This window comes from Chiloscyllium punctatum, chromosome 4 (assembly GCF_047496795.1).
Source record: "Chiloscyllium punctatum isolate Juve2018m chromosome 4, sChiPun1.3, whole genome shotgun sequence".
Lineage (NCBI taxonomy): Eukaryota > Metazoa > Chordata > Chondrichthyes > Orectolobiformes > Hemiscylliidae > Chiloscyllium > Chiloscyllium punctatum.
The window spans coordinates 23591103-23616134 of record NC_092742.1 but is presented as its reverse complement, the minus strand read 5'-3'; the positions used below and the strand labels follow the sequence as shown (position 1 = coordinate 23616134).

The 25032-nt window shown below is 42.7% G+C and overlaps 1 protein-coding gene across 7 annotated transcripts in view; it reads right to left on the bottom strand.

Annotated features, from left to right (window-relative positions):
• The window catches only part of bcl11ba (BCL11 transcription factor B a), a 175204-nt gene extending 150558 nt beyond the window's left edge, over positions 1–24646 (bottom strand). Inside the window, exons 1-3 of one of the 7 annotated variants that reach the window (XM_072568257.1) lie at positions 24569–24586; positions 15749–15865; positions 9649–10002 (exon numbers count right to left, since the gene is read on the bottom strand). In XM_072568257.1, coding sequence (XP_072424358.1) covers positions 9649–10002; positions 15749–15803 — 409 coding nt within the window. In that variant the 5' untranslated portion in view covers positions 15804–15865; positions 24569–24586. The other 6 variants (XM_072568255.1, XM_072568256.1, XM_072568258.1 and 3 more) reach the window with 6 other exon arrangements.
• Positions 24647–25032: the final 386 nt, after the last annotated feature.

The window sequence follows — 25032 nt, the reverse complement described above, 5'->3', positions numbered from 1 at the left end:
CACCTTCCAACCCAGCCCACATCCCTCACATTTTAGGAACTTTCAGACAGTGCTCTTGACAATGAGCCAATCCAACACTCAATAAACCCCACTCCCTGGCCTACTTAGAACTATGCATTGTTCACCCAGCAGTATATGCAATTACAGCTAAAGCAATGTCAAAGAACAGCAGGCAATATTTATCTCTTTACCAACATCCCTAAAAAAAGCGATCCTTTATTTCACTGTCATTTTGTGGACACATGCTGTATGCAAAGTGGCTGTCACATTCCCTACCTTACTAGAGTAGTGACTAGGAAATAGTGAGGACTGCAGATGCTGGACAGTCAGAATAGATAGAGTGCGATACTAGAAAAAGCACAGGAGATCAGGCAGCATCTGAGCAGCAGGGGAGTCGCCATTTCAGGCAGGACTCTTTCTCAGGACCCTTTCTCACACTAGTGACTGCAATACAAGAAGGTTGGGAAAGGTGCTGCACCAACTCAAACCTGCTTTTTTTGCTAACAAAAAACACACAAGGATCCGGTGAATTGCTCCCATTCCAAGTGGCAAACAGCGGAGCTGCATTGCCACTGTGCGTTCAGTACTTGCATTGATTCTCCGCTGGCCGAGTTCTGCAACTGAATTGGCGCCTCACAGCTTACGGTGTGTGTGTGTGTTTTTATTTAAAAACAAAAAAAAAAGATACTGAAAACCTAACTGTGAAAGACTTTGAATCAGTGCCAGGCATGGACGCAGACTGTTGCCAGTTGGACAATAGCAGGCAGCAAGGGGGCAGGGAGAGGTTTTTTTCTCTTTAAAATCATTGCCACAGGAAGTTAAAATGTTGCCAGGGAATGGAAGCAACACCAACAACCTGTGTCATTAAAACAAAGGCACCCATCATTGCTGTCTACCAGGTTCTGAAGGAACAAACACCGTTGAACAAAAGCTAGCCTTAATAAGTAAGTAAACACTGAAGCTCATCCAGTGTAGTCTTCGTATTTACTACAGCCTGCCTTCAAATCAGAAAAAAGCTACAGCTCCTTCATAACCATACAAGTAGAATGAGCTCCACATTCCACTTTCGTATATTTGGGCTCAAAGGTTGGAGCTGATTTCCCCCCACAAATGTCTGTTTTAAGTCAAAAGGTGGCTCAAGATGGGCAGGTCCACAAACCTGGGGCATGCCTCACAGGGCATCAATGCCACCTCAAGGCAACTGAACTCCTCTCTTCCAGCTCTCCAGTTACCCTGCAATCACAGGGTTATCTGACAAACCTAGTGACCTCTGTGCACAGGTCAGCCAGGCTACAACTGCGTGACCAAGCACACATTGTGGGATATCACAGACCAAGAGCGTGGTGCTGGAAAAGCACAGCAGGTCAGGCAGCATCTGAGGTGCAGGAGACTCAACATTTCGAGCATAACCCCTTCATGTTGGGCCGAAGGGCCTGTTTCCACACTGTAAGTAATCTAATCTAATCTAATCTAATCAGGAATAAGGCTCTGGTGACATCCAATCCAACTGTATTAAACATGTCTCCCAATTTGTTATTCAATTACTGCTCTCTCCTCTCCCCTTCTCTCCTCCCACCCACCCACTCTCTCCCCCTCCCCTGTTCATTTGACCCACAAACCCTTTGTGAAAAATCCGCTTCTTGGATGTGGAATGCATGCATAAACCATTTCAGCCCTGTGACATTCAACATGAAACCAAGTCTTCAGTATTCCCATCAGAAAGACAGGGATGCCATGGATGAAAGCAGGGAGCAAGGAAGCAAAAGTAAACACAAATCCCAAACATAACAGGATCAGGCTTCTTGCGGGTAACCCTTTACCAATTTAGCAGGCATGGTAAAACACACAGACAAAACTGTACCTGTGTGTGAGATCAAGAAAGATCTGAACCCCTCCCTGCAATCAGATTCGATTTTTTTCATTCTTTCACAGGAGGTGGTTACCTTTGGCAAAGCCAGCACTTATTGCCCATCCCTAACTGTCCTTGAACTGAGGGCAGCCTGGAATGAGTCACATTGCAGGAGAAGAGTGGCGGGGATTCTACAGTCAGGTGCAGGCCAACTCAGGTAATCACGGCAGGGTTCCTCCCCTGAAAGGAAGCCATTATTGAACCAGCTGGCCTCTTATCAATGAGGCTATCAGAGTCAACCTCATGGACACTAGCTTTTACATTCCAAATTTATTAGTCAATTTGAAAATCTAGCAGATGCCTTGGGAGTAATTTGACCGCATGCCCACACAGCACCAGCCCAGTCCTAGAGATAGCATTGGGAACATTATCGTTGTGCCAGTACTTCCCCACCAATTGGTAACTACCACTAGCAAGGAGCCACATTGTGCTGTGCAGACAGAGAGGGTGAGAGTGATATAGATAAAAAACAATCCTCACCCTGATGGACATGCAAGTACAACAACATAGCTGTTAACCATCAGGAGCAGGACAGCTGCAGCTTATACTTTCCACTAATCATGGAGGTCACCATGAAGAACTCTCCTTCCCAACCTCTCCTCCCACCCCTCATTTAAGGCATGTTGACCCTCATGTTAAACCACCTCCAGTCATCTCTCATGTGATGAGAGCAGCCCCATGCTCCTCTGGGACTGTGGCGAATTTATACTTTTCACTCTCTCCTGCCACTAATGATCGAACCCGTATCGTTGGGGGGCAATCAATAGGATGTGATCAAACCCATCTTCCATTAATCCAAGACCCGTTATGTAAATTGCTTTAGATTTAGACAAATGTGTGTCAACACTTTTTGGCAGAGTTGGGGGAGGAAAGAATGGAAACTGATTTTATTTTTAAATATCTGATCTTAACCGGAAACAAACCATGGACAAGTCTGGCACAGTTTCTGTTAATTTTGGGAATTGGAGCTTCCTAGTAAACAGATGTTAATGTTGGAAGTCAAGCAATCAGAACTGCAGCAATCCACTTGCCTTGCTTCAGGGTTAAGTTAAAAGGTGATGTGTGAAACAGTTTATCCCACACTGACTGACACTACCTTACATTCAATGGAAATACAAACCAATACAATAAACACCAAGAGGTTTCAGAACGTGCCTGCTTCCTTCTGTCCAGAGTGTCTACATCACTGGATCCAATTAAAATTTGGAGATGGAAAGGAATAAAAAAATAAAGGTTCAATGGGAAAACCAGAGGCTAATAGTTACCCTTTAGTTTAAACAGTGCAGTCAATAGCAAGTTCTTTGAGGCACTGAGACAACACGATCCAGATTAGGAAAATTCATTTATATAGCACCATGTATGTGTGCAAGCTGCACCAAAGAGTTTCACAGCCAATCAATCAACCACTTTTAAAAGGGTAGCCAGTGTTACTACAAACGTATACACAGCATAAAGTTACACACAGCTTGGTCCCACAGACAGATCTGAGACAAACAAGTGGATAATAGAGTATCAGCTAAGGAATAAATACTAGCCAGCATGCCAGGAGAATGCCCCTGTTCTTCTTGCATTGTAGTAAGGGACATTTTATACCCACCCAAGCAGAATCTCATTTTGCCAGCTCGAGAGAAAGATGGCACACAGTTCCTTTGTACTGAAGGCCCTGTTTGAATAATGTGCTCAAGTTTTTGGAATGGGATTCGAAGTCATCTGACTCACCAGTAAGAGTGAGGCCTGCTGAACCGCGCTGCCTTCTGCCAGCACTTGCAGAGGCAACAGTGTTCCCCACCCCTCAGTCTGAAACACTGTCTCACAGGTTAGAGCTGCCACCTTTGGACCCCCCCCCCCCCGTCCACACAAACACTTGCCAGCTTTGGACTTCTCTTATCCCTCTTACCACTGAACCTCCCCCAAACTCTAAATAATGAGCAGATCCCTACTGCCCTTTCAACTACAGCAGGAACTGCAATGCAGCAAACATGGATCATCCCAGTAAGGAAACAGACAGAATGCAGAAAACGGAGAAATGTGCTGACTACAAACTAGCAACCAAAAGAAGGGGCAAAACAAGAATGCAGCCAGAGCTCAAGGGTAAACCATAAGGAAAATAGATTAACAATATGCTCTCTGACACACAACTGAAATACAAAGGGGGGGCAAATCCAATCCCCAGCAACAGGCAGCTGTAGAAAGCTTTCCAACGTTTTTCCTTGCCCAGTCTTAGACAACACTTTCTCATTCACCTCAGGTGGCTCATTGTGGACATGATAGGAGGTTTGATTCAGCAGACGTTACACTGGACGAGAAGAGTTGGCTTTTGGGAGGTGGAGGAGACTAAATTTTCATCAGAGGGCAACAACCCCAAAAGTGCTATTTGTTACATTCGACGGTCTCATGTTTGAGCACAGAAGCAACTTCCACTCAACTGCCCACTCTCTCCACTCCCAGAGTTCCCACTCACCCCCCAGACATCTTACTGCAAACTGGAGGGAAGGGTTTTCTTCCCCGTTCACACTGTTGGCAATACACTGGGAAGTTGCTGAACAATAGCAACATGAAGAGGTATAAAAATTTGCAGTGTCTGGTGCAATACGGAATGGGGGTGCGGGGGGGGGCGAGATTTATAATATTTGGCATGAGTACCTGGGATGTGGAAATAAATAGTCATGACCCACTTCAATACCCACCATCCAGTGATCCTCTGAGAGACCCAGCACCCTCCCACCCCCACCACTGCAAAGTGCACGTCTGGCGTGATAATCAAGTCGGAGCAGTTCTTCGGCCTCACAATGCCTTGCACAGTTGAAACGCCCTACCAGTGCTGACATGTCAAGCTTCATGCATGCAGAAAGCCATGTCAGCGAAGTAGAAGATTGGTGGAACCTTTCCACAGGGAATAGTCACTGAGTTTGCAAAAGGGAGGTAGCTGGAGGGGAAGGCAGTTCATTTCTGAAGAGAAAAGAAAGCCACGCAGTGGGATGGGGGAAATTGAGTAATACTGTCTGCCGTTTCTCCTATTGTGTTTCAAAAGTCACATGAACGGAGCTCAAAAGAAAACGCTGTCCAATCTACCAAGTACCAGCAAACTCCATCATTAAGCATTTCTCAAGGTAAACATTTTACAATGTTTCATGTGGCTGTTCACCCATCCATTCTCTCCACTCTCTCCTGAAGCTGAAGTAAGCTGACGAAAAGCTTACTTTGGCAATGACTACCTCTGTGAAAGGGAGGGAAATAAAGAAACGAGGGACATAAAACCAAGGGGGGAGACAGAGAGAAAAAAAAAGTTAGAAAGAGACAGAATAAGGAAGGAGGGAAAAGATAGAGCGGAAAAAAAAAGAGAAACGCTTAATCAGCAGAAAATGGAGATAGAGAAATGCACAGCAATACAGACAAACAGAGACAGAGACATCAACAGGTACAAACACAGAGAAAAGAAAACCAACGCCTGGCACAGAGATACAGACACAGACACAGACAGAGAAACATGCAGAGTCAGGGAAAATGAGACAGACAGCTAGAAAGACAGAGCATTTTTTCTTTCCCATGTCCCCTTCAAAAAAAAGTCTCCCATTTCACAGTTTTTTTGTCTCAGCATGTATATAGCAGGGCCATGATGTATAAATAAACTTTTATATTGGGAATTCTGGAATTCAAGCGAAGCTTACTCAACTGGCTACGTTCCACTACACTGGCTGGTGGGACTAAGCTGCAGAGCCATAATACAACCAAGGGGTTCCGGATATCTGCAGTAACTGTGGAAGCAGAGCTCTGGCTGTTAAGACACATCTGGGGCTCAACTTGGCCAAGTTTTATATTCAGTTCTGAAATGTAAATTGCAAAGATAAATGGCATAAATCAGATGTTTCTGGTATGTGCCAGGTAAAGACTCCAAAGTAAGCACAGTTTACAAATTGTAAGATTGCATGAAAGACTCGATTTGTGAGCATGCACGCATGCTATACATGTGTACTGGGAGCATGTTTCTGAATGCACGTGGGAGACAGAGCATCCATATGTTAGCATGTTTCGGAATATGCCTTTACACAGGGGTGCGCACATGTGTAACAATATGTAGCTTCAAGAGTTTGTAAAGGAGTGCATATGTGAGAGTGAGAAAAAGCACATCCAAGCACATGTGTGTGGAATGTCCATGTACATAGATTTGGGTGTAAGCATGCAGGAGCATAAAGATGTGAGCGCGTATGTACGACAATAAATATAAGTAAGTGTGCATGTGAGAGAGAGAGAGAGAGAGAGACAGAGAGAGAGAGACAGAATACATTTGTACACGTGCCCGTGCATAGATACTTGCAGGAAACAGCACACCCAGAAACAGAGATCTCTACAGCCCACAGTTTTATTCCGTTTGTTAAAGTACAATCCTAGTGCAGTGTAGGAAGGCCCATCAGTGAGTGAGGTGTAAGGAAGCACAACGTAAACACTGCAAGTCAAATCAAATTATAAAAGAGTGTATCACACGGCAGGTGCTGGCACATTTCCACAGATATATTTCCAAAGTTCTGTTGAAATATTTTTCCCAACCTTACTGTAAACAAATAAGACGCAAAGAAATGCTGAGCGCCAAATGGTACCTGACATTCAATTCCAGACTGTATTTTAAAACAGACAAGATGACTTTCCTTCGGCAAAGTGCACCCTTGCAGTATTGACAACTCTCATCTCCACCTGAATTTCTACCTGCTAAGCAGCTCACAGTTTACAAAGGGAGATACCTAGATATTAGGATGCAGTCCAATATGTGATAATCAAAAAGTTCTTCAGTTTCTCTCCCAGGGGCAATAATCCAAGGCAATGACAAATTGTGGGAACCAATTCAAGAAAGATTTCTTTTGTTTTGGGGTGGAGTTGGTGAGGAAGGAGTGACAGAAATAACAGCAGCACGACAATAATTAGAGCACTATAGCACTTCATCATGTGGAACTCAGTCACTTATTTCATTTTTAAAGACTAGTAACCATCAGATAATTCCATCCACTTTGTGAAAGCCATGGGATTGGCTGCTAGGATTATCTGATTTTTCTGTCTCGAACATGAACCACGATATTGTTTTTAATAAAAGAAAGCTAAGCATTTTTGCGCAAATTTCAATTAGTGGAAAACTTAAATTTTCATTAAAAAATGCTAGTTTCTCATCTATGTTGTAATTTTCTTTTTGTTTAAAAAAGGACATCATGTGAGTCTAAGGCAAACGCTCACAAACAAAACACTGGGACTCGTGAGTGCTCCAACTGCCAAAGGCATCAAAAAAAAGGAAAGCAGAGAAGACCTTTCTGTTTTCATTGTAAGTTTGGGATTTATGGATAAGCCCCTTAACCATGAACATCAGATCTACCTGGTGTCCCACCCCTTCTTTTAAACTTAATAAAATTTAACTAAACAAACTTAACTCAGCAGCTTCTTAGGGATTGTCGGGGGAGACATTGTGAGTGAAACAGTGACTCTGGGAGAAAGAGTGAGAATGTAACAGCAAGCGGAGAAGGCAAGGATATGCATCTGCATGTCTGAGCGAGTGAAAGACAGAAAGAGAGGGAGAAGAGACATGGTCATATGAGCACAACATAGTGGTGCGGATGGGTGGAGGGAAAACACACAAAGGGTAGAGTGGGTGTTTGAGAGAGAGAGGGAGCAAGCAAGGCAAAAGGCAAAATCTGAATATCTGAACAGTGCATTTATGCACATATCTCTGAATGAGGGAGAAGGTGATGAACGCAGTGATATGGATATGTTTGTGCGTGTGAGAGGCTGAAGGAAGATGTACATAATGAGAAAGAGTCAAAGACAGCACAAGCTGAAGTCACCCGATTCATGGATTTTGTGTTTTCAGGCCCCGAGAAGCATCAAAGAAGTTTGTGAATCGCACTGAAGGAAAAAAAACAACACAAATACCTCACTCCCGATTGCTTGGAAATGTCTAGTCACAAACAGACTTACTCGTTCAAATCTCAACCATTCCCCAATCACCTGAATGAACCACCTTTCATTCCCCTTCATACAACGTGCTGCAATCTTTGAAAGAAACAAAATTCCAGAACATTCCTATTTACGCTGAACCTTTTAAAATCTTCCAACAAAGGAGGTTTTACCGTCCTGAAACAATGTCCACACTGATAATAATACTCATTATGCTTAAAGAAGCTTTTAAAAGATTATCAAAAGTCTTTTGTTTTAAATGGAAATGGTACCCTCTTATGGGAGATTCTGAATGAAGAGTAGAAAAGTCCACACTGCCCCCCTTGGAAGTGACATATCTTCTGCGGTTCACTTTTACAGGCAAGCTAACTAATGAGCCAACGCAGAATTCTGACACCAGTTTATGTTCTTGTGACACAAGCAACTGCGACACAAGAAAAGCGAAGTAGGCTTGATCACAAGGGCCTGTAAACCTCAAGCTGGTCACCAACTCATCCACTCCCAAATTCTACTTCCGTTGCTGGCAATGGGGCAGCTCACAGACTTTGTACAGCGCATAACTAAGATGGAGTTAACACAGTTTAACCATCACCTTTCCTTGGTCAGTCCAAACATCAAACCAGGGCTGGTCTGTTTTACTCCATTAACCACATCACCCATCCCCTCCACCGAGACCCCCCAATAAACACCCGCTATTCATCAAATCCATCTTCACAGCTTGTCACAAGTAGCGTTTGATCTTATGGTCCAAATGCAGATTTCCAGTCTAGCAACATAATCATCACTCTATAGCACAAAAGAGCCGAACAGAGAGACTTGGAGATTTCAAACCTGATTTGAAAAAAAACACAGAAAGACAACGATTCGGCGTCAGGCCTAAGTTCCATTTCTATATAACCACCTTTGTGCTAACCACCTTTGTGCTAACCACCTTTGTGCTAAGTATAGTTAAGTTCTCACTCCAGGTTGGACAAAGCTTTTTCTAGGTAAAGGGTCAGGGGAAGAAGCAAGAGTTGAAATCCCGGTTTATATTTTTAGCCAACAGTGTCAACCCTTCCCTTTCCAGTCTGAGTGCAACTCATGAATTCTTCTTCCCTTCTATACAACTGGACCCCAAACAGCAGTGAGCAAGGAGCATTGGCAATACATACACACACATATAAAACACCACACATATCTAACATCCTATTCACCATTAAAAGCACCAAGTGTCACACGTCACCACTGACTGACTTAGAAAACCCATTTCCTTAAATGCACTCGACATGGTGAACAGTTAAGGTGATCTGTTCTGCAGGAGTTACATGCAAAAACGTGTACACACCCCAGGAGCCCTCTCTGTAAAGACAGCAATAAAAGTATATTTAAAAACAGCATCCTCTGAAAATGCTTAAATTAAAAATAAACTGAGGGCCGACTGTACCTCCTCCTAACTATTTATAGAGTTAGAGAGAGAGAGTGCCTGTGTGTGTGTCTGTCTGTGTGTGTGTGTGTCCATGTCTGTGTGTTATAACTCTCGCGATGCTTGCTATATACAGTATAAGTAATAGCATAGGAAAGCAACTTGCACAGTAAGACAGGCAGGGTTTCCTTTTCCCCTGCATGTTATTAAAACCTGTCTAGCAATCTGGAAAAGAGGAACATCTGGTTAGCCAATGAAAGTTTAAGGCAAAATGCTAAATGTACCTGGAGAGATGCAGTGAGAGAGAGGGGATCTATGATTGTGACCATACCCACTTATTAATCCATAATGAGTAACAAAAACAAAGCAATTATCTGACACAGAGAGGTACCAGACGCATTACCTCCTGCAAGATTCTCCTGCTTCGGGCAAATTCCTTTCGTAGGCGTTAGCAGCCGGTCGTCCTCCTCAGGCGTGACTTGGATGCCGATCTCGACGGGCTCAGACACTCTCCTGGGGTCCGGGTGTGGGGGAGAGGGGCTAGATTTATCCACTGGTTTCTCGAAGCAGATGCCTGCGCCGCTGCACCGCTTCCTCTTGTGCTCGATGAAGACGAGGATATCGGCCAGCGGGAAGTGCGCCTGGCACTGCCCGCAGGTCAGCAGGTCGTGGTCTCCGCTGCCAACACCGCTGCCTGGCCCCGCCATGACCGTGTCCTCTTCGTCCGTGCTCGCCGTCTCCACATGGTCAGCCTCTGCTTCACGCAGGAACACACGCGCACACACACACATATACACACCACACAGAGGGAAAAGAGAAAAAGAGAGAGACAAAAAAAAAGGAGAGCCTGCTTTTAGCTAGGAATTCATTGCAGTATAACATCATCCCCATTTATAAGTTTGCATACAAAATTAAAGATCGCATGGATACAATTTCCAGACTTTTATTGGCCATAATCCCCCTCCCCCCCCAACCCCTCCCATGCAAACAGAACATTTTTTTTATTTGCAGTCGTGAAAATGAAGCCGTGACAGTATGGAAATAGCCCAAAATCGGGGCTAGAGAACCATTTTCTTTCATTTGTTAAAAATGGTAAACTGCACCTTACACACAGCAGTCAGTAGAACAAGTCACAGGATACCAGACAGAAGATATTATACTTTCCCTGAAAGAAACTAAATAAATGATCTTTTCTAACACAAAGACCCTGGACTATTATAAATCTAGACAAATTCTACAGTGATACCCTGCCCAATTCAGATTAATTTCACATTTATTGATATCTTGGCTTGGGGGCTTATTCTCATTGTATTGAATATGAGAGTCAATCACTAGACCCAAGATTGACTATTCTTTTCACAGGTGAGAGGGCACATTGACCGAGTCTCTTCCTAATGCCTCCCCACCTAAGACCTGCATTACAAGTCTGTGACAATTACTGACAACCAACACAGAGTTATACTGTACTAAGCAAGAAAGGTGGTGGAGTAATCAGTCAGAATAATTTTCCTATCCTTGTTCCTTTCCAATCAAAACAAAAAAAAACTTAATGCAGAGAAGTGCATTTTAATATGAAAACGTCACAACTCATGGTTTGTAGGGGCCCTTTTGTTGAGCTGATGTTAACGGCTGTCACCGAGCTATTTTTAAAACATCCACCAATTTTATTTTTTGCCTCCATGTAAATAAATAGGACGAGTCACTTCATCAAGTCGCACAGCTGAGGAGCAACATCACATCGAAAATTTTGTAGACAGTTTTCTACATTTATGGGTGCAGTGAGCAAGCAGGAATAACAAAGAGGAGAAGGGGAAAGAGGGAGAAAGAGATTGGGAAGACAAAGCATGAATAGGAATGTTCTGATTCATCTGCCTCCTCTCAGCTCCCCGGCTATTGTACCGACAAGCACGTAACATTTTACTGCTCTCCACAGACAGTCGCTCAAAGTTTAACAACTTGCTCTGTCACAGGATTACAAGAAGCCTCATTATTTCAGTGATACAATTTTTTTTTGCGTTATTTGAAAACCCTTAACAGGTTCTCGAGGAATATTAATCAGCAGCAAAACTGATCCCAACAAACTAGAGTGTACAGATAGATGTGTACGGACAGAACAATCTTATTTATTTTCTAAAACCCAAACCCTACAAAATTATAAGTCAAAATGAGCAGCAAATGATTTTTGTACACAACAGCAGGCAATGCAATTGTGACCCAACAACTCTCCCAGCAACCAAAAAAAATCTGCATTTGATGTACAAAATAAAATCTGAAATATTTAATATATGAAGACTCAGAAAAGGCAAATAGACTTGCAGTGATTGCTCTATCATTAATCAATTCCCACATCTGCTGTCACTTTAGCAAGAAAATGATGATATTCATCTAACCTACTCATTGACGTGTGTACAACTGCTGAAGTGTATCCCCTCTGCTTTAATTTATTTCTAAATAACTTGCTTAAGGCACTTTTTGTTTTATTCCTGGGTTTTATGAGCACAAAAACAATGAAGGAAGGGTAGAAGCTCGAAAGCATTCCCTTAAAGTCGAATACTCTCTTTCTCTCTCTCCCCTCGCTAGCCTGGGCTAGCTAGAAGGAACTCCACAATAAAACAAACACCATCTCATTTTGTCTAAAATGCCTGCTTCACAACATCGAACTGATAGTTAAAATCTGATTTATTTAATGTGTACAAACATTCTCACTCTCTCATTCAGATTACCCACCTTTAATTAAAATCAAAACTCATCACTGCAACATCCTAAATATTTTTAGAAGGTATGCCCCAAATATTTTTTCTCCCCAGCCACACAAACACACATTTCTTTGGAAAAAAAAGGATGCACACTTTAATTTCCATTACGTGGTGCTGTTCAGCGTTTGAATTAATTCAAATACGACCAATATCAAATTGCTTTTGGATGTTTTGCTTTATTATTTTAATTACAATCTCCCTCCCACCCGTATATGAAATGGTTTAAGTTCCTCTGAAGATCAACACGGCATTTTGGTTTCACCAAACTGATTCTGATTGTGTTGTACTAGAAGTTGATGCAAAGAAAGAGCGAGATTTTGGAAATGGAGCAAAGAAATGGCATATTCTTCCTCAACAAACAAAAAAAAAAGAGATTATACCGCACTGAAAGAATTGCAACGGTGGAATGCTGCAGAAAATGCTTTATATTTAGCAGGGTTGTGTGTATTATGTATGCCTGACAGTGATACAGGTAAATGGGACTGCTGCTGGTCACTAGAACAGGTTTCCTGGCTCTTAAGGCATTAATGAGTTGACTTGGAGCGCCCCCTTGCGGCGACAGCGCGTTACCGCCGCTCAGCAGCGCGGGACCCACGCACTTTTAAGTTGGAACCCTGGACAAAGTTTATTACAATTATAACTATCTCAATAGGACTCAATATCGTCAATGCGTTTGCGAAAGCTTTTCTCTTTTTTTTCTAATAACAAAAATAAATGTTCCTTTTGCACAGTGTGCTTCCGATGCACAACACCCTCTGACTTTCAGTGCAAAGCAACCTCGATCGGCTGGCAATGGGAATTTCAAGCACACACTCTCTGCCCCGACCCCACCTCCCCACCCACCCCCCCACTCCTTTCATCAACCCTTTATTCAAACACAAAGGCAGCCAAAAGGAGTCTAACTCAGACCCAGCACAAGCCCAAGTTCAATGTCTAACCCTCCTCCGTCTCTGCAGCTCGCTCAATAACCTGCCCGCAGCCAGACTTTGCAGCACTGCACTGGAACACTGCAGAAATTTCGATAGCAAAGTCGAAACAACATGCAAAGCAAAATACACGAATTGCATATGAAATTCTTTCACCTCTCTCTGCACAGCGTCCTCCCAACAACCCCCCCACCCCCCCACAAACACACACACACACCATCACACAGAAATGCATCGACTACCCCCCCCCCACCAGCCACTGTTTAGGGAGACGATTTATACAATGGGGAAAACTGGTGGAAGGCAAGTTATTCGGATCGAGTGAGAAAGTGGCATTAAAAAGCGGCCAGTGCTGTTTCCACCATACGGTGCAAAAAGAAGCTGGGGGAGGGGGTGGGGGGGGATTCAGAATTGCATCGGAGCGTGTGGTATTCATTCTCTGTGACTGTATGAAAGGTATAGAGCAGAGCGCGAGTTTCCTCATCCTATTCCCGAACCGGGATGGACAGACGAGAGAAGAGCACGATTTTTTTTTGGGGGGGGGAGGGGGAAGCTGGGGGTTAGAAGCGTGAGTACAGAATGAAAGCAAAGAAGCTACTCGGAAATGTGCATTAAAATAAATGCAACCTAAAGAAAATGTGTGTGGCAAGAGGCATTCCGATTTCCCGTCAGTTAATTTAATTTTAAAAATGCATGCAATGGGTCAGGGGCAGAATCGTTTTCAGAATGAAACTAAATCGTTACACTTTTGTTTTAACCTCTTCCATACAACCCCCCCCCCCCCCCCAACACTATTAAGGCTGTCAAAGAATAAAGAACGGCAAAATGTCTCATATGCATTTACCTTTTCAGTGAGTTGCAGGATCTCTCAAACCAAAAAGTGCGCTTTAAACCCCATAAAGACGGCAACGTGCATCCAGTCTGACATGCAGACACGTTTTAAATGATAAAACAAAAGGGTCGGATTTATTCCCCACACATATATACCTAATACACCCCAGCAAAAATGTTGTTATTTCTGCTCAAAAGTGTTGCCTTTTTACGCCCAATATCCCAATGCAGCCGACCTCCCTCCAAGAACCCCAGCCGTACTAAACATGCATTTACCTTTTCTTTCGCGAGAAAAATGGAACCGATCTCCATCGAAAAGAAAATGATATTCCGACCTTTGCACGGACACGCGACGCAACAACCGGAGAAAAAATAACATTATTTCTTCACACACGAAAAAAAAACACACACCTTATTGCAAAGATCCCACTGCAAATATATTAATTTGCAAGACTGACTCTGTGTGTGTGTGTGTGTGTGAGAGAGAGAGAGAAGGGGTGGAAAGCAAAATAATATCCCCGAGAATTTCAGACAAAACAAAAATGCTGCCCAACTCAGCATATATAAATATATATAAAATTACTCTTTCTTTTAAAAAAAAAGGAGCAGCGACTGACACCTGATTTGCAAAAATAAAAGAGAAAGGGGGTTTTATTTTCCTAACATCGCAAGCAGCGGAGTGCATTTAGTGCTTTTTTTTATTTCGGGGAAGGTCGGGAGGAGGAGGGGAAGAGAGAGCGGGTGGGGGGGCAAGGAAAGAATATATTTATTTAAATTTTTAGCAGAAATAAGGGACATAAATATTCCGACTTTCTCCTTATTTGGCCACGTTTGGAACGTTGTGATCCGCCGCCTCGCGCTGGGCAGCTCCGCTCCACGCGCCACTCGCAACTTTTCAAACACTCTCCCGATCTTACACACACACACACACACACAAAATTCACCCCAAACACCCAAAAACATGCAAGAACAGACACCCGTGCAATCATCAATGCAGAGAAAGCACTCCAACGCACTATTGCACAAACTTTTTTTTAAACCTCTCCTTTTCTTTTCGCCCCTCTTTCTTTCCCCAGCTCCTCTCCTTTCCTTTCACCCCCCCCCCCCCACACCTTTCCCCTCCCCTCCCCCCCTACTCCCTCTCCCCCCCTTCCCTAAGAGGCACACTCTCGGTAGAACTAAGTAAGTGGTTGCAAAGGGGGAGGAAAGGAGGAGGAGGAGGAGGAGGTGGTGGTGGAGAAGGAGGGGGGGGGGGGGGGTTGTCCGGCAACTCAAACAAAAATTAAATTACGCGCAAAAAAAAATGTTTGCAAAAAAAAAGGAAAACCCGGAGAGAGAGAGAGATCTGCAAACCGAAGAGCGTAAAAATTATCTCATTTTGCAACTTTCCCCCAATATTAAAACAAAAACGTTTGCAAAAAACAAAATAAATCCAAGCGATCCCCCTCGTTGCGAAAGAAAAACTGCAATGCAAAACTGTACACGCACGGGAAGGAGGGCTTTTCAAAATTTATTTTCCTCCTTTTTTTCTGGAGGTTGTGGTGGGTAGGGGATGGGGGGAGCTGGGTGGGATAATATTAATCAAACTTATAGCGAGCTACGAATTTCCACAGACCGATCTTCAACCCAACAAGAAATAAAGAAAGCACGGGGATCTGGGGAGGGGTGGGAGAAACAACTCCGCCAGAAATTTTTTAAAAGTCTCAGTGTTTTGTTGTCATCCTCCTGTGCAATATCCACCTCAAACATTAGTTTAAAAAAGAAGACAGAGTGGAAGGGGAGGGGAGAAAATAGAGAAAAACAGACAACACACACGCAAGCAAAAACAGCCTGAGATATTAAAACAATTTATAGTGGGTTCGGAAATTTATATTTTTTGAAAAAAAAATACAAATTCTGAGGGGAATAAAAAGAGGGCTGTTTTATTTATTATAACCATCATTATTATAATAATTGTTATCATTCTGTCTCTCTCTGAATGGTTACTTACGCGAAAATTCCCTTTTACTTAAATGCTGAGGGTTGCCTTGCTTGCGGCGAGACATAGTCGGTCACATCTGGAGCGGAAAGCCGGAGACTCCAGAGAAAAATATCTTCATCAGAGCCCCTGACAGAAAATAAATTGGAAATAATGCAAAGATGGCGGATGGAGATGGATTGTGGGACGGCCGTCAGTGAGAGGGAGGGAGGGAGGGAGAGAGAGAGAGAGAGGGGGCAGAGAGAGAGAGAGAGAGAGCTGCTAGTGTACACACACTCACATACACAGAGAGAGAGAGACACTCACACACACACACACAGAGAGAGGGAGTCTGACACTCACACACACAGGATCACACACACTCTCTCTCTCCCTCACACACACTCTCTCTCTCTCACACTCTCTCTCTCACACACACACACACTCTCTCTCTCACACAGACACTACACACACACACATACACACACACACACTGTCAAGTTCAAGTGCGGACGTGACGCGCCCGCGAACTTGAACGTCAAAGCCCCGATGTTGAATTAGCCGCCAGCTCAATGGGGGCTACTACTGGCAAAGGCATCACATTGTCGGGAGAGGGAGGGAATTAAAATAAACATAAAGGCTTCCTCCTTCTCGCCCACTTTCCCCAAGCAAAGAGCCGAGACACTTGCTTGGTTCTGTGTGTGTGTGTCTCTCTCTCTCACACACACACACCTCCTGACACACCTCCTCTCTTCACACACATACACCTCTCTCCTCTCACGCACCTCTTTCCTCACACACCTCTCCCCTCTCACACACACACCTCTTATCTCTCACACTTCTCCCCTCACTCTCACCTCTCACACACACCTCTCATCTCTCACACCTCTCCCCTCTTACACACCTCTCCTCTCACAAACACCTCTCATCTCTCACACCTCTCCCCTCTTACACACCTCTCCTCTCTCACACACACTTTTCATCTCTCATACCTCTCCCTCTCACACACACCTCTTATCTATCACACTTCTCCCCTGTCACACGCACCTCTCCCTTCACAGCTCTCCTTTCTCACACACACCTCTTCCCTCTCACAAATCTCTCCTTTCTCACACACACCTCTTTCACACAATTCTCCTCGCTCACACACACCTCTCCTCTCACACTTCTATCCTCTCACACCCATCTCCTCTCATACGTACCTCCTTTCACATACACACGCGTCCTGACAGACCTCTCCTCACATATCAAGACCTCTTCACATAAATACCTCTTCTTACACACTCTTCCTCACACACCTCCTGTCCTCAAATACACACCTCTCACACACTTCACACACATCTCCTCACACCTCCTTCATATGCACACACGTCTCCTCACACCTCTCTTCCTCACACAAACCCGCCTCACATACGCACACCTCTCCTCACGTACACTCCTCATACACACTATTCCTCACATACACACACCTCTCCTCACACATACCTCTTCCCACACACACCTCTTACCATAAGCGCACACCTCTTCTCACACACACTTCCTGACATACCTCCTTTCCTCACGTCTACAGACCTCTTCCTGGCACACACCTCTCCTCAAATACACAGATCTCAATACACACATATGGCACATGTCTCCTCACATACACACACCTTTCTCCACACCTCCTCTCCTCTCACACACCTCCATACACACCTGATACCTCTCCTCACAAACACATGCCTCTTCACACAGACCTCTCACAAACCGCCTCATACATACACCTCTGCTTACACAGACATACCACCCTACACAACTCGCATCTCACACACAGACATCTCACATACACGTCTGCTTGTACGAACCCCTGTCCTCACACACACCTTATCCCACACACAACCCACTTTTCTTCAATTTACTCCACATCGTGCAGTAAATGCATTGCACACACTTTAAAAACAACATTTTTTTTTGCTCTCTGCAAGTTGCACGTGTAAATAGAAACATCAATCCCTAAAAGCAATCTTTGTGTTGTTTTTTGCAAGTTGCACGAAGATTATTTTGTCCCTAAAAAGTTTTCACTGCACTCTGCAAGTTGCCTGCATGGTATAAATAAACACAATAATATCTAAAAAAGTAATTGTCTTCTCCAAATTGCACTTTAAAAAATCCCCAACAAAAGTTTTCATTGTATTTATCAATTTGCTTTCCTCTTCATTAAAAATAATCTCTAGAAAAAAACTTCGATCGTTGTCTTTTCCAAGTTGCATGTATATTTCATTTTTCATAGCAGAGGCTTTAATCCATAGGTAAAACTTTTCAGCAATTTGCCTATTTTCCTTTAAAATTGAAGCATCGTTCTTCTGGAAAGCACCTTTTTTTATGAAAAACTCTTTACTCTCCCCATCCCTCTCACTATCCTTAACTTTAAGTCTACAGTGACAGCACTTTTTTTTTAATCGGCAAGTAAAAATATCTCATTTCCCCCAAACTTTCTAAGACTGCGATTTGAAAGTTAAGCCGGACTCCCCCTAACTGACACTTTCTCGCAGCCCTTTATTATATATACATATATGTTAAAATAATGAACTTTCCGAGTGGAGTGTATGGTTTTTTTTTCGTTTCAAGGGATTGTATTTTAAAAATAGGAGCTCAACTGTTTAAGAGGGGAGGAGGGGTAGGGCGGGAGGGCTGGAAGGGATTCATTCATCTGCAATTATGCTCATACGCGCACGTCTGTTAAACCGGAGTAGAGCGGGACTGCTGAAAGCTACTTACTGCTATGTTTGCAATCGTTTTTTTTCTCTCTCAAGGAAATGCATTGCATTGCAACTGGCAAGCGAGCGCATTGTACAGATAGTGACTCACGCACAATGCATACACACGGCTAATCCGAGAACTACAGAGTTGGCAACAACTGCTTATTCAAACGTTTGATGTATTTTAGTGATTCTTTTTGAAGCTGGGGTGGGCTGGGGGGGGGGGGTGTGTGGTGGGAGGAGGTGGAGAGGGAATGTACCGATTCATCCAGCTCCCTCCGCAACTCGGATCTGCTACTGGTATTGGAGCAGCTTTCATTCACATCCAGGCACAGCGCACTGGCCACTCGCTGCTGCGCGTCCGAATCCCCTTTGCAATTATTTTTTTTAAAGTGCGTTTGCAAGGATTCTGTCAGTAAACCGGCTACAAAGCGCTCAAATTGGATGGAAGCATCCGCTTTGTAGCAAATTCAAAATAACGCGCAAACATTAAGGCAAAGGGTCGCGGGGGGAGGTGGGGACTGGGGGGGTGAACGGAAGGTGTAGAGCAGCGAGACTCAATCCTCAAATGTTCGCCTGCATCTTTTCTGAAGAGTTTTATTTTCGATCCAGAAGAATGAGAGCAATGACTGAGCTGCCTCCAGTGCACGGGTTAATACGATTATATATTCAGTCATACACCACACACGTTATTAATTATGATGGGGAAAGGTTAGGGGGTGGAAATGATGCTTTTGGCATAATATGTAAGATTTGATAGTCTCCTCCACCGCTGGCCTTGTATGATCAGAAGCGGGAAAAAAACTAAACCACTGACTGCTAATTAAACACAGATACCTCGTCTGTACAAAGCCACACCTCAATATTGATTAGTGACATCTTCAGCTACAATCCCACTGTGGCATTGTGTAAGACAGTCCCTTTTGGTGCTTAAATAGAAACGGGCATTTTTTTAAAGGCTAAATTCTGTTTTGTTATTAAGCTGGAGGGCATTAAAACCATCGCAACGCTAGCAGAACACAATAAAACTTCAGATTTTATTTTTGCGGAAGGAGTTTGAATCTCTATAGCAGAAATTATTTAACAACACAGTAAGGGGCATACACACCACTCATGTTTATAGAGCGGGAGATGCAGTCTTACTGCAGTTCGTTATTGAAGGTAGGAATGAATGATTAACACTAGAGCATATTTGTTAGTTTATTAGATAAGTATAATCTCCCTCTCACAAATCAAAAACTAACAGACGCGGACTAAATTGAGCAGTGCTAAACTGCTAATAGCCACTCACAGTAACATTTTCCAATCATCTTTCTGACTAAATGAATTGGATTGATTTTAAATAGGGGGCTTCCGTTCGCCAAGCTCATACACAGAGCAGACATTTGCACTGATATCATTTAACTTTCTATGTTGTGGCTGGCAGCAGCTAATTTGCAAAGGAAAAAAAAAACAATTTATTTGAAAGGTATTTATATAGCACACAAAGGTCGGTGTCTGCTAATTCCATTGCTTCGCCAGTCAACATGTTTGAAAGACTATCTCTTTTTTTCACTCTTTCTTCACAGCACCTCGCCCCCTGATCCGTCAATATCATTTTATCACAAGCCAGTGAGGGACTCTGCTTTGACAGTGGGGGTGGCAGGCAGAGAAGGGTTAGTAGGATTTTCCTCCTTCAGATTCTGCAGACCCTGTCACCCAAGCTTGTCCAAGATTGAAACAGGAAACCAGGGCTAATAGTTTTCCCCTATCCCACCACCTACTCTGACTTGGAACTGATTTACTAATGTTGTTCAGGGGATGGGGAGGGGGGTATAAACTGGCGCCTCCAGTTTACTATTTCTGCAAAGTTTGTAACCCTTGGGGAGGCTGATTCGGGAGAATCATGGACTGAAGGAGGGAAGGAAGAAATATAGAAAGAATCTCAGAGAGCAGGTTAACCCCAGATACGACGGCCGAGCTGACCTCAAGGTGCATGGCTCCATGTGCAGAGACCAGGCAAGCAGACCCACTTTCTGAACATATCCCTGGAAGTTTTTAATCCCTGATGTCCCAACGTGAACCGTCCTGGGCAGTCAAATTGCACCTTCCATCTTCCAATCTTTCCAATAATAATGAATAAATCAACGTGCATAAATAAAACGAGAGAAACACAATATGTTTCATGCCTCCTCCTGCAGCAGGGGAATATTCAGGAGCGTAAACTCTTTATTTGTGGATATGTCAGAACATTCTTATGGATAAGAAAAGAAATAAACTAATAATATCAAGGATAATCATTATCTCTAGGTAAGAATCGAGGAATTTTCAACTATTTCTACCATGCACCGCACTTGCAATACTATTTTCATCTACGTGATTTTAAAAAATCCTTTAATGTGCTGTGAGTCATTATTGTACCGCAACTGATAATTTTATTTGTAATAAATTCTATTATACATGGAATTCAATGCACTGCAATTCTAAACTGTGCCCTGCCGAGCGAGCATCTAATATGCATACAGTTGGATGTTTGAGAACTAAGGTTGTAAAATAAATTAAGTCTATGGTATATTTGCTTCTCTCGCCACATACCATTAAGAAACAGATAGTTTAATATGAGGTGGAGTTTCACACACGCATATCCTAGTGGAATACATCTCATCTGCATATTGCCATTCCGGGAACAGTTCCTTACATCTGTATTTTCTTTTGATTGGTGATATTTTTTTCTTGGTTTTCAGTTTTCTAAATGCAAAATATTTTACTTTCCCTCTTCCTTTATTTTATTAAATTGGAAAAAAAAACTGGCATAGAAGCACATTTTAAGATGCTTTCCGTCTAACCTGTGCCCTGTAGGACTGGCAACAGCTGTGTATGTTAGCATTTCCTCGTCATGTTTTAACGCAGGAGTTTTTAACATATGCTGCGTCTTGAATGTTTGTTTCTGTTCTCCAATTAAAGGAGGTTACTTCTGGCAACAAATCGCATTGCCAGGCATTCAACTCAAATAAAAGTACGTACACATAGATTGACATGTGCAGCACACCATTGGCATCAGTTACTTGCAATCAAATTTTCCTGGCATATAGTATATATTGCGCCTGCATTAATTGTACGACACACACTGGACGGATGGCTTTCCCTGCTGACCGATTTTTCGTGAGCAGCAATATGTGAAACGCTCTGAATCATCCGTCTGTCAATGACAGACTGGAGTACTGTTCGCCATCAGCCACCCACAGAAGCCCACGAAGGGTTAACAGGCAATAATGGCTCTTCGAGGATCAGCGTCGAGTTATGATCCTCCTCACCGTCCTGCCGACACACTCTCTTGCCTCACACTTGAAGATTCGCCATCAGCAGAGAAACAGGCCACAAAAGAAAGCCTGCAAACTTTTACTAACTTTCATTTTGATCGCTGCATTCTTTTTAAAAATTGTTCCCGCCCGCGGCTGCGATAGGAATGGTTACGGTTTTGAATCAAGGCGTACAGTTTCTGACCTTCTCTTTGAAAATTTTGTCATACATCTGCCCAATCCCAACTAGAAATCCCGCTCAGCGAGTCTGTGGCACATTGGTTACAGGGTGATGTTCGATATCACGAACATACTGCAGACACCTTTATGATGCAGCGCCAGAATAGCATCCAGCTGTAGAGTCCATTCCAATTAAATGGCTGGGCCACACGATCATGAATGACATGGTCGACAGGAACTGAATGGATCCCAATTGATCATAAAAACCATAAGATTTGAAGCAGAAGTAGGCTATTCTGCCCGTCGAATACACTGCCCCATTCAATGAGATCATGGCTGATTTAATCACCCTCAACTCCACTTTCTTGTCCTATGCTTATAACCTTTGATTTCTTTGCTGGAGAGTGGGCTTCCTTCTTGTTGCTGCTCCTGTTCACAGTCAGAAAGTCCCAAGTCCAAATTTTGTATTTAAACTCATCTGGTAAAGCTGACTTGAGGCTAGCTTTCCACTAAGCTGGTCAATGGGGTGTCTCATTGGGAAGGTCAAAAAAATGAAAGCAGAAATTGTTTGCCTCAAATTATTGCTTGTTCGAATTATCTTTTTTGCCATCCTATCCTGTAGCATGATCAATTTGAGGCATAGTGTAATTGTAAGCACACACACACACACACACATACACACAAACATAAACCCAGAGCTCATATTGTGAGGCATTCATTCAGAGACAATAGACACACAGAGCAATCTGTGTGGTGCAAAATAGCTACTTGTAACTACATTGGTAATCATCACTCTAAGTAAATGCAATGTGCTTTAGAAAAAAAAACTGAACAGGAGCTTTTAGCGGCAAGAGCTTACATTGTACACTCATTCACTTAATCACAATACGGTGGAATCTTCACAGTTGAGGACCAGCACTAGCTAACCTAATTTGGATATTTGTTACACTCTTAGAAAGAAGTGATCTTTTAAAAGCGGCACAATCCAAATTATTTTCTGTTTTCCACTCAAGAAGTAGCTACAACTAGCATCTGACCACATTGTGCATAGTTTGTTCAGTGGAAAAATAGCTGATAGCAATTTTAGAATGGAGGTGGGCTATGATATTTGAAAACTTTATCACGGACATTCATTTTATTTTTTAGTTTCCAAATATTGCAGATTGACAGTGAAGCAAAAAAAAATACATTACACAATTATTTGCTTTACCCAAAATATGTACCATTGGGCGAAACATTGCACTTATGAGGCAAAACGACTGTAAAGTTGTAACCTATTTCCAGTAATTTATTGACAAAATTAACTCTCTACATAAATATTTGTTTCTAATTTTCAGTGTAGGTTTGTGCATTTATTTAAGAGTGAAGAAGAAAGAAAAGTGGTACCTGTTGTCACAAATGCTTGCTAGGTTACTTGCCAGATGGTCATGGGTTTTAATCTGAATGCTATTTTATAATCAGATGGTTCAATTGATAATGACAAATAAGGCCTTGCAAAATAAACTCTTAATGGCTTGCACAAAATAAAACTTAAGGCTGAGTATTCCTCAATCTCACAATTGAAACGGAATTAGAGAAACCGTTGCACACCTTACAAATAGGCTTCATTTTCTCTGCTGTCATCCCAAAGGTGATGATAGTTACCCACTCTTTATTTACCACAGTGTGACAAAGCTGCAGTTTAATGCTGAACTCAATCCCCGTATAATAGAATGCATTTCCTCCTGCTTTAAAATGTAAGGAGACACCTCTCATTCTAAATGGGAATGGGCTGCACGAGTAGCTCTCCCTTTTGAAATATTCTCTCTTTCAGTATAATAAACACATAAACTAATGCCCACATGTTCCAGATAAATCCAGTGGCTATTGATAACCTCAAAAGTTTTTTTTCCCTTGGTCCATGTGAGGTTCTTTTTCTATGCTTCAGTTCAATTTCTGCAACAAAAGAAGGTAAATGCTGGCAAGCAGCTCATATTGCACATAGTCACTCAGTCAATCACAACACATTGTACTGTACACGCATAATACATAGGCTAATTTGTGACAGTTTGGAACTGGCTCTGAGTACTAAATGTGAATTCTATGAGTAATGTTTTAAAGCTGTAAATACATTGTAGAAATATTCATTTTGGAAGTTTTGGCACATTGCATCGGAATTTTCTCCTTCGCCTTTCTCTTTTTATTTCTGTTGCAATTTTGGGGTTGATATTGGCACTGCTTCCCATCACGCATGTTCAGTCACTAAATATTATTTACACACAAGCTAGTCTCTACAGTTCAGCACGGGCACAATGCATTTTGCAGCAGATTTTGCCAGCAGCGTTTCAAAACTGCAGTTAGTTAACAAAAAAATTGTCTCCCTTTTTGTTGTTATTGACATTTTGGCAGACACCTGGCCTTCATTTTTGCAACAAATCTGGCTACTAGCAAAATAAATCAAATGGTATGGGGCTGCTACTGGCAAGTGCCTACATGGTGCACATTCATGGGAGTCAGGTACAATACACTTATGTAAACTACCCTGTAGAGCTTAGAATTTACAGCACCAGTTAATTACAGCTCCAATTGTAGCAGAGCTTCAGCACTGTCATGTATTATCCCTTTTCTAAAAAAAATAAAATTCTGACCAACACATCACAACAAGTTTTCTCACTCACTTGACAGTCCTTTTGCTTCCTTCTTCAGAAAGATTTTTTTTTGTAAAGAAACACACACACACATACACACACAACTTGGAAAAGTCAGGCGACAGGAAAAGATGCATGGAAGGACAGAACAAAACACAAGGAACAAGAAAGAGAGAGAGAGAGAGAGAGAGAGAGAGAAATGAATGGGAGGAGTTGTTAAATTGACATTGTCCTATCAGAAGACTGGAAGCCAACAGAAGTGAACTCATGAAAATCAATCACGGTTGCAGTGGGAGGGAAGGGAGCTTAGATCTGTGACATCAGAAAGGAATTGAGTGCTTGTTTACAGAACATACCCTGTTCCTGGGGTCCCTCACTAGTCTCAGAGCTGCACATGAACTTCACATGAATCAAACACCTTTCAGCCTGCAAATTCCACTATAAACTGTTTACTTAGGAACTCTCACTCTCATCTAGAACCTATTGCACTTTTG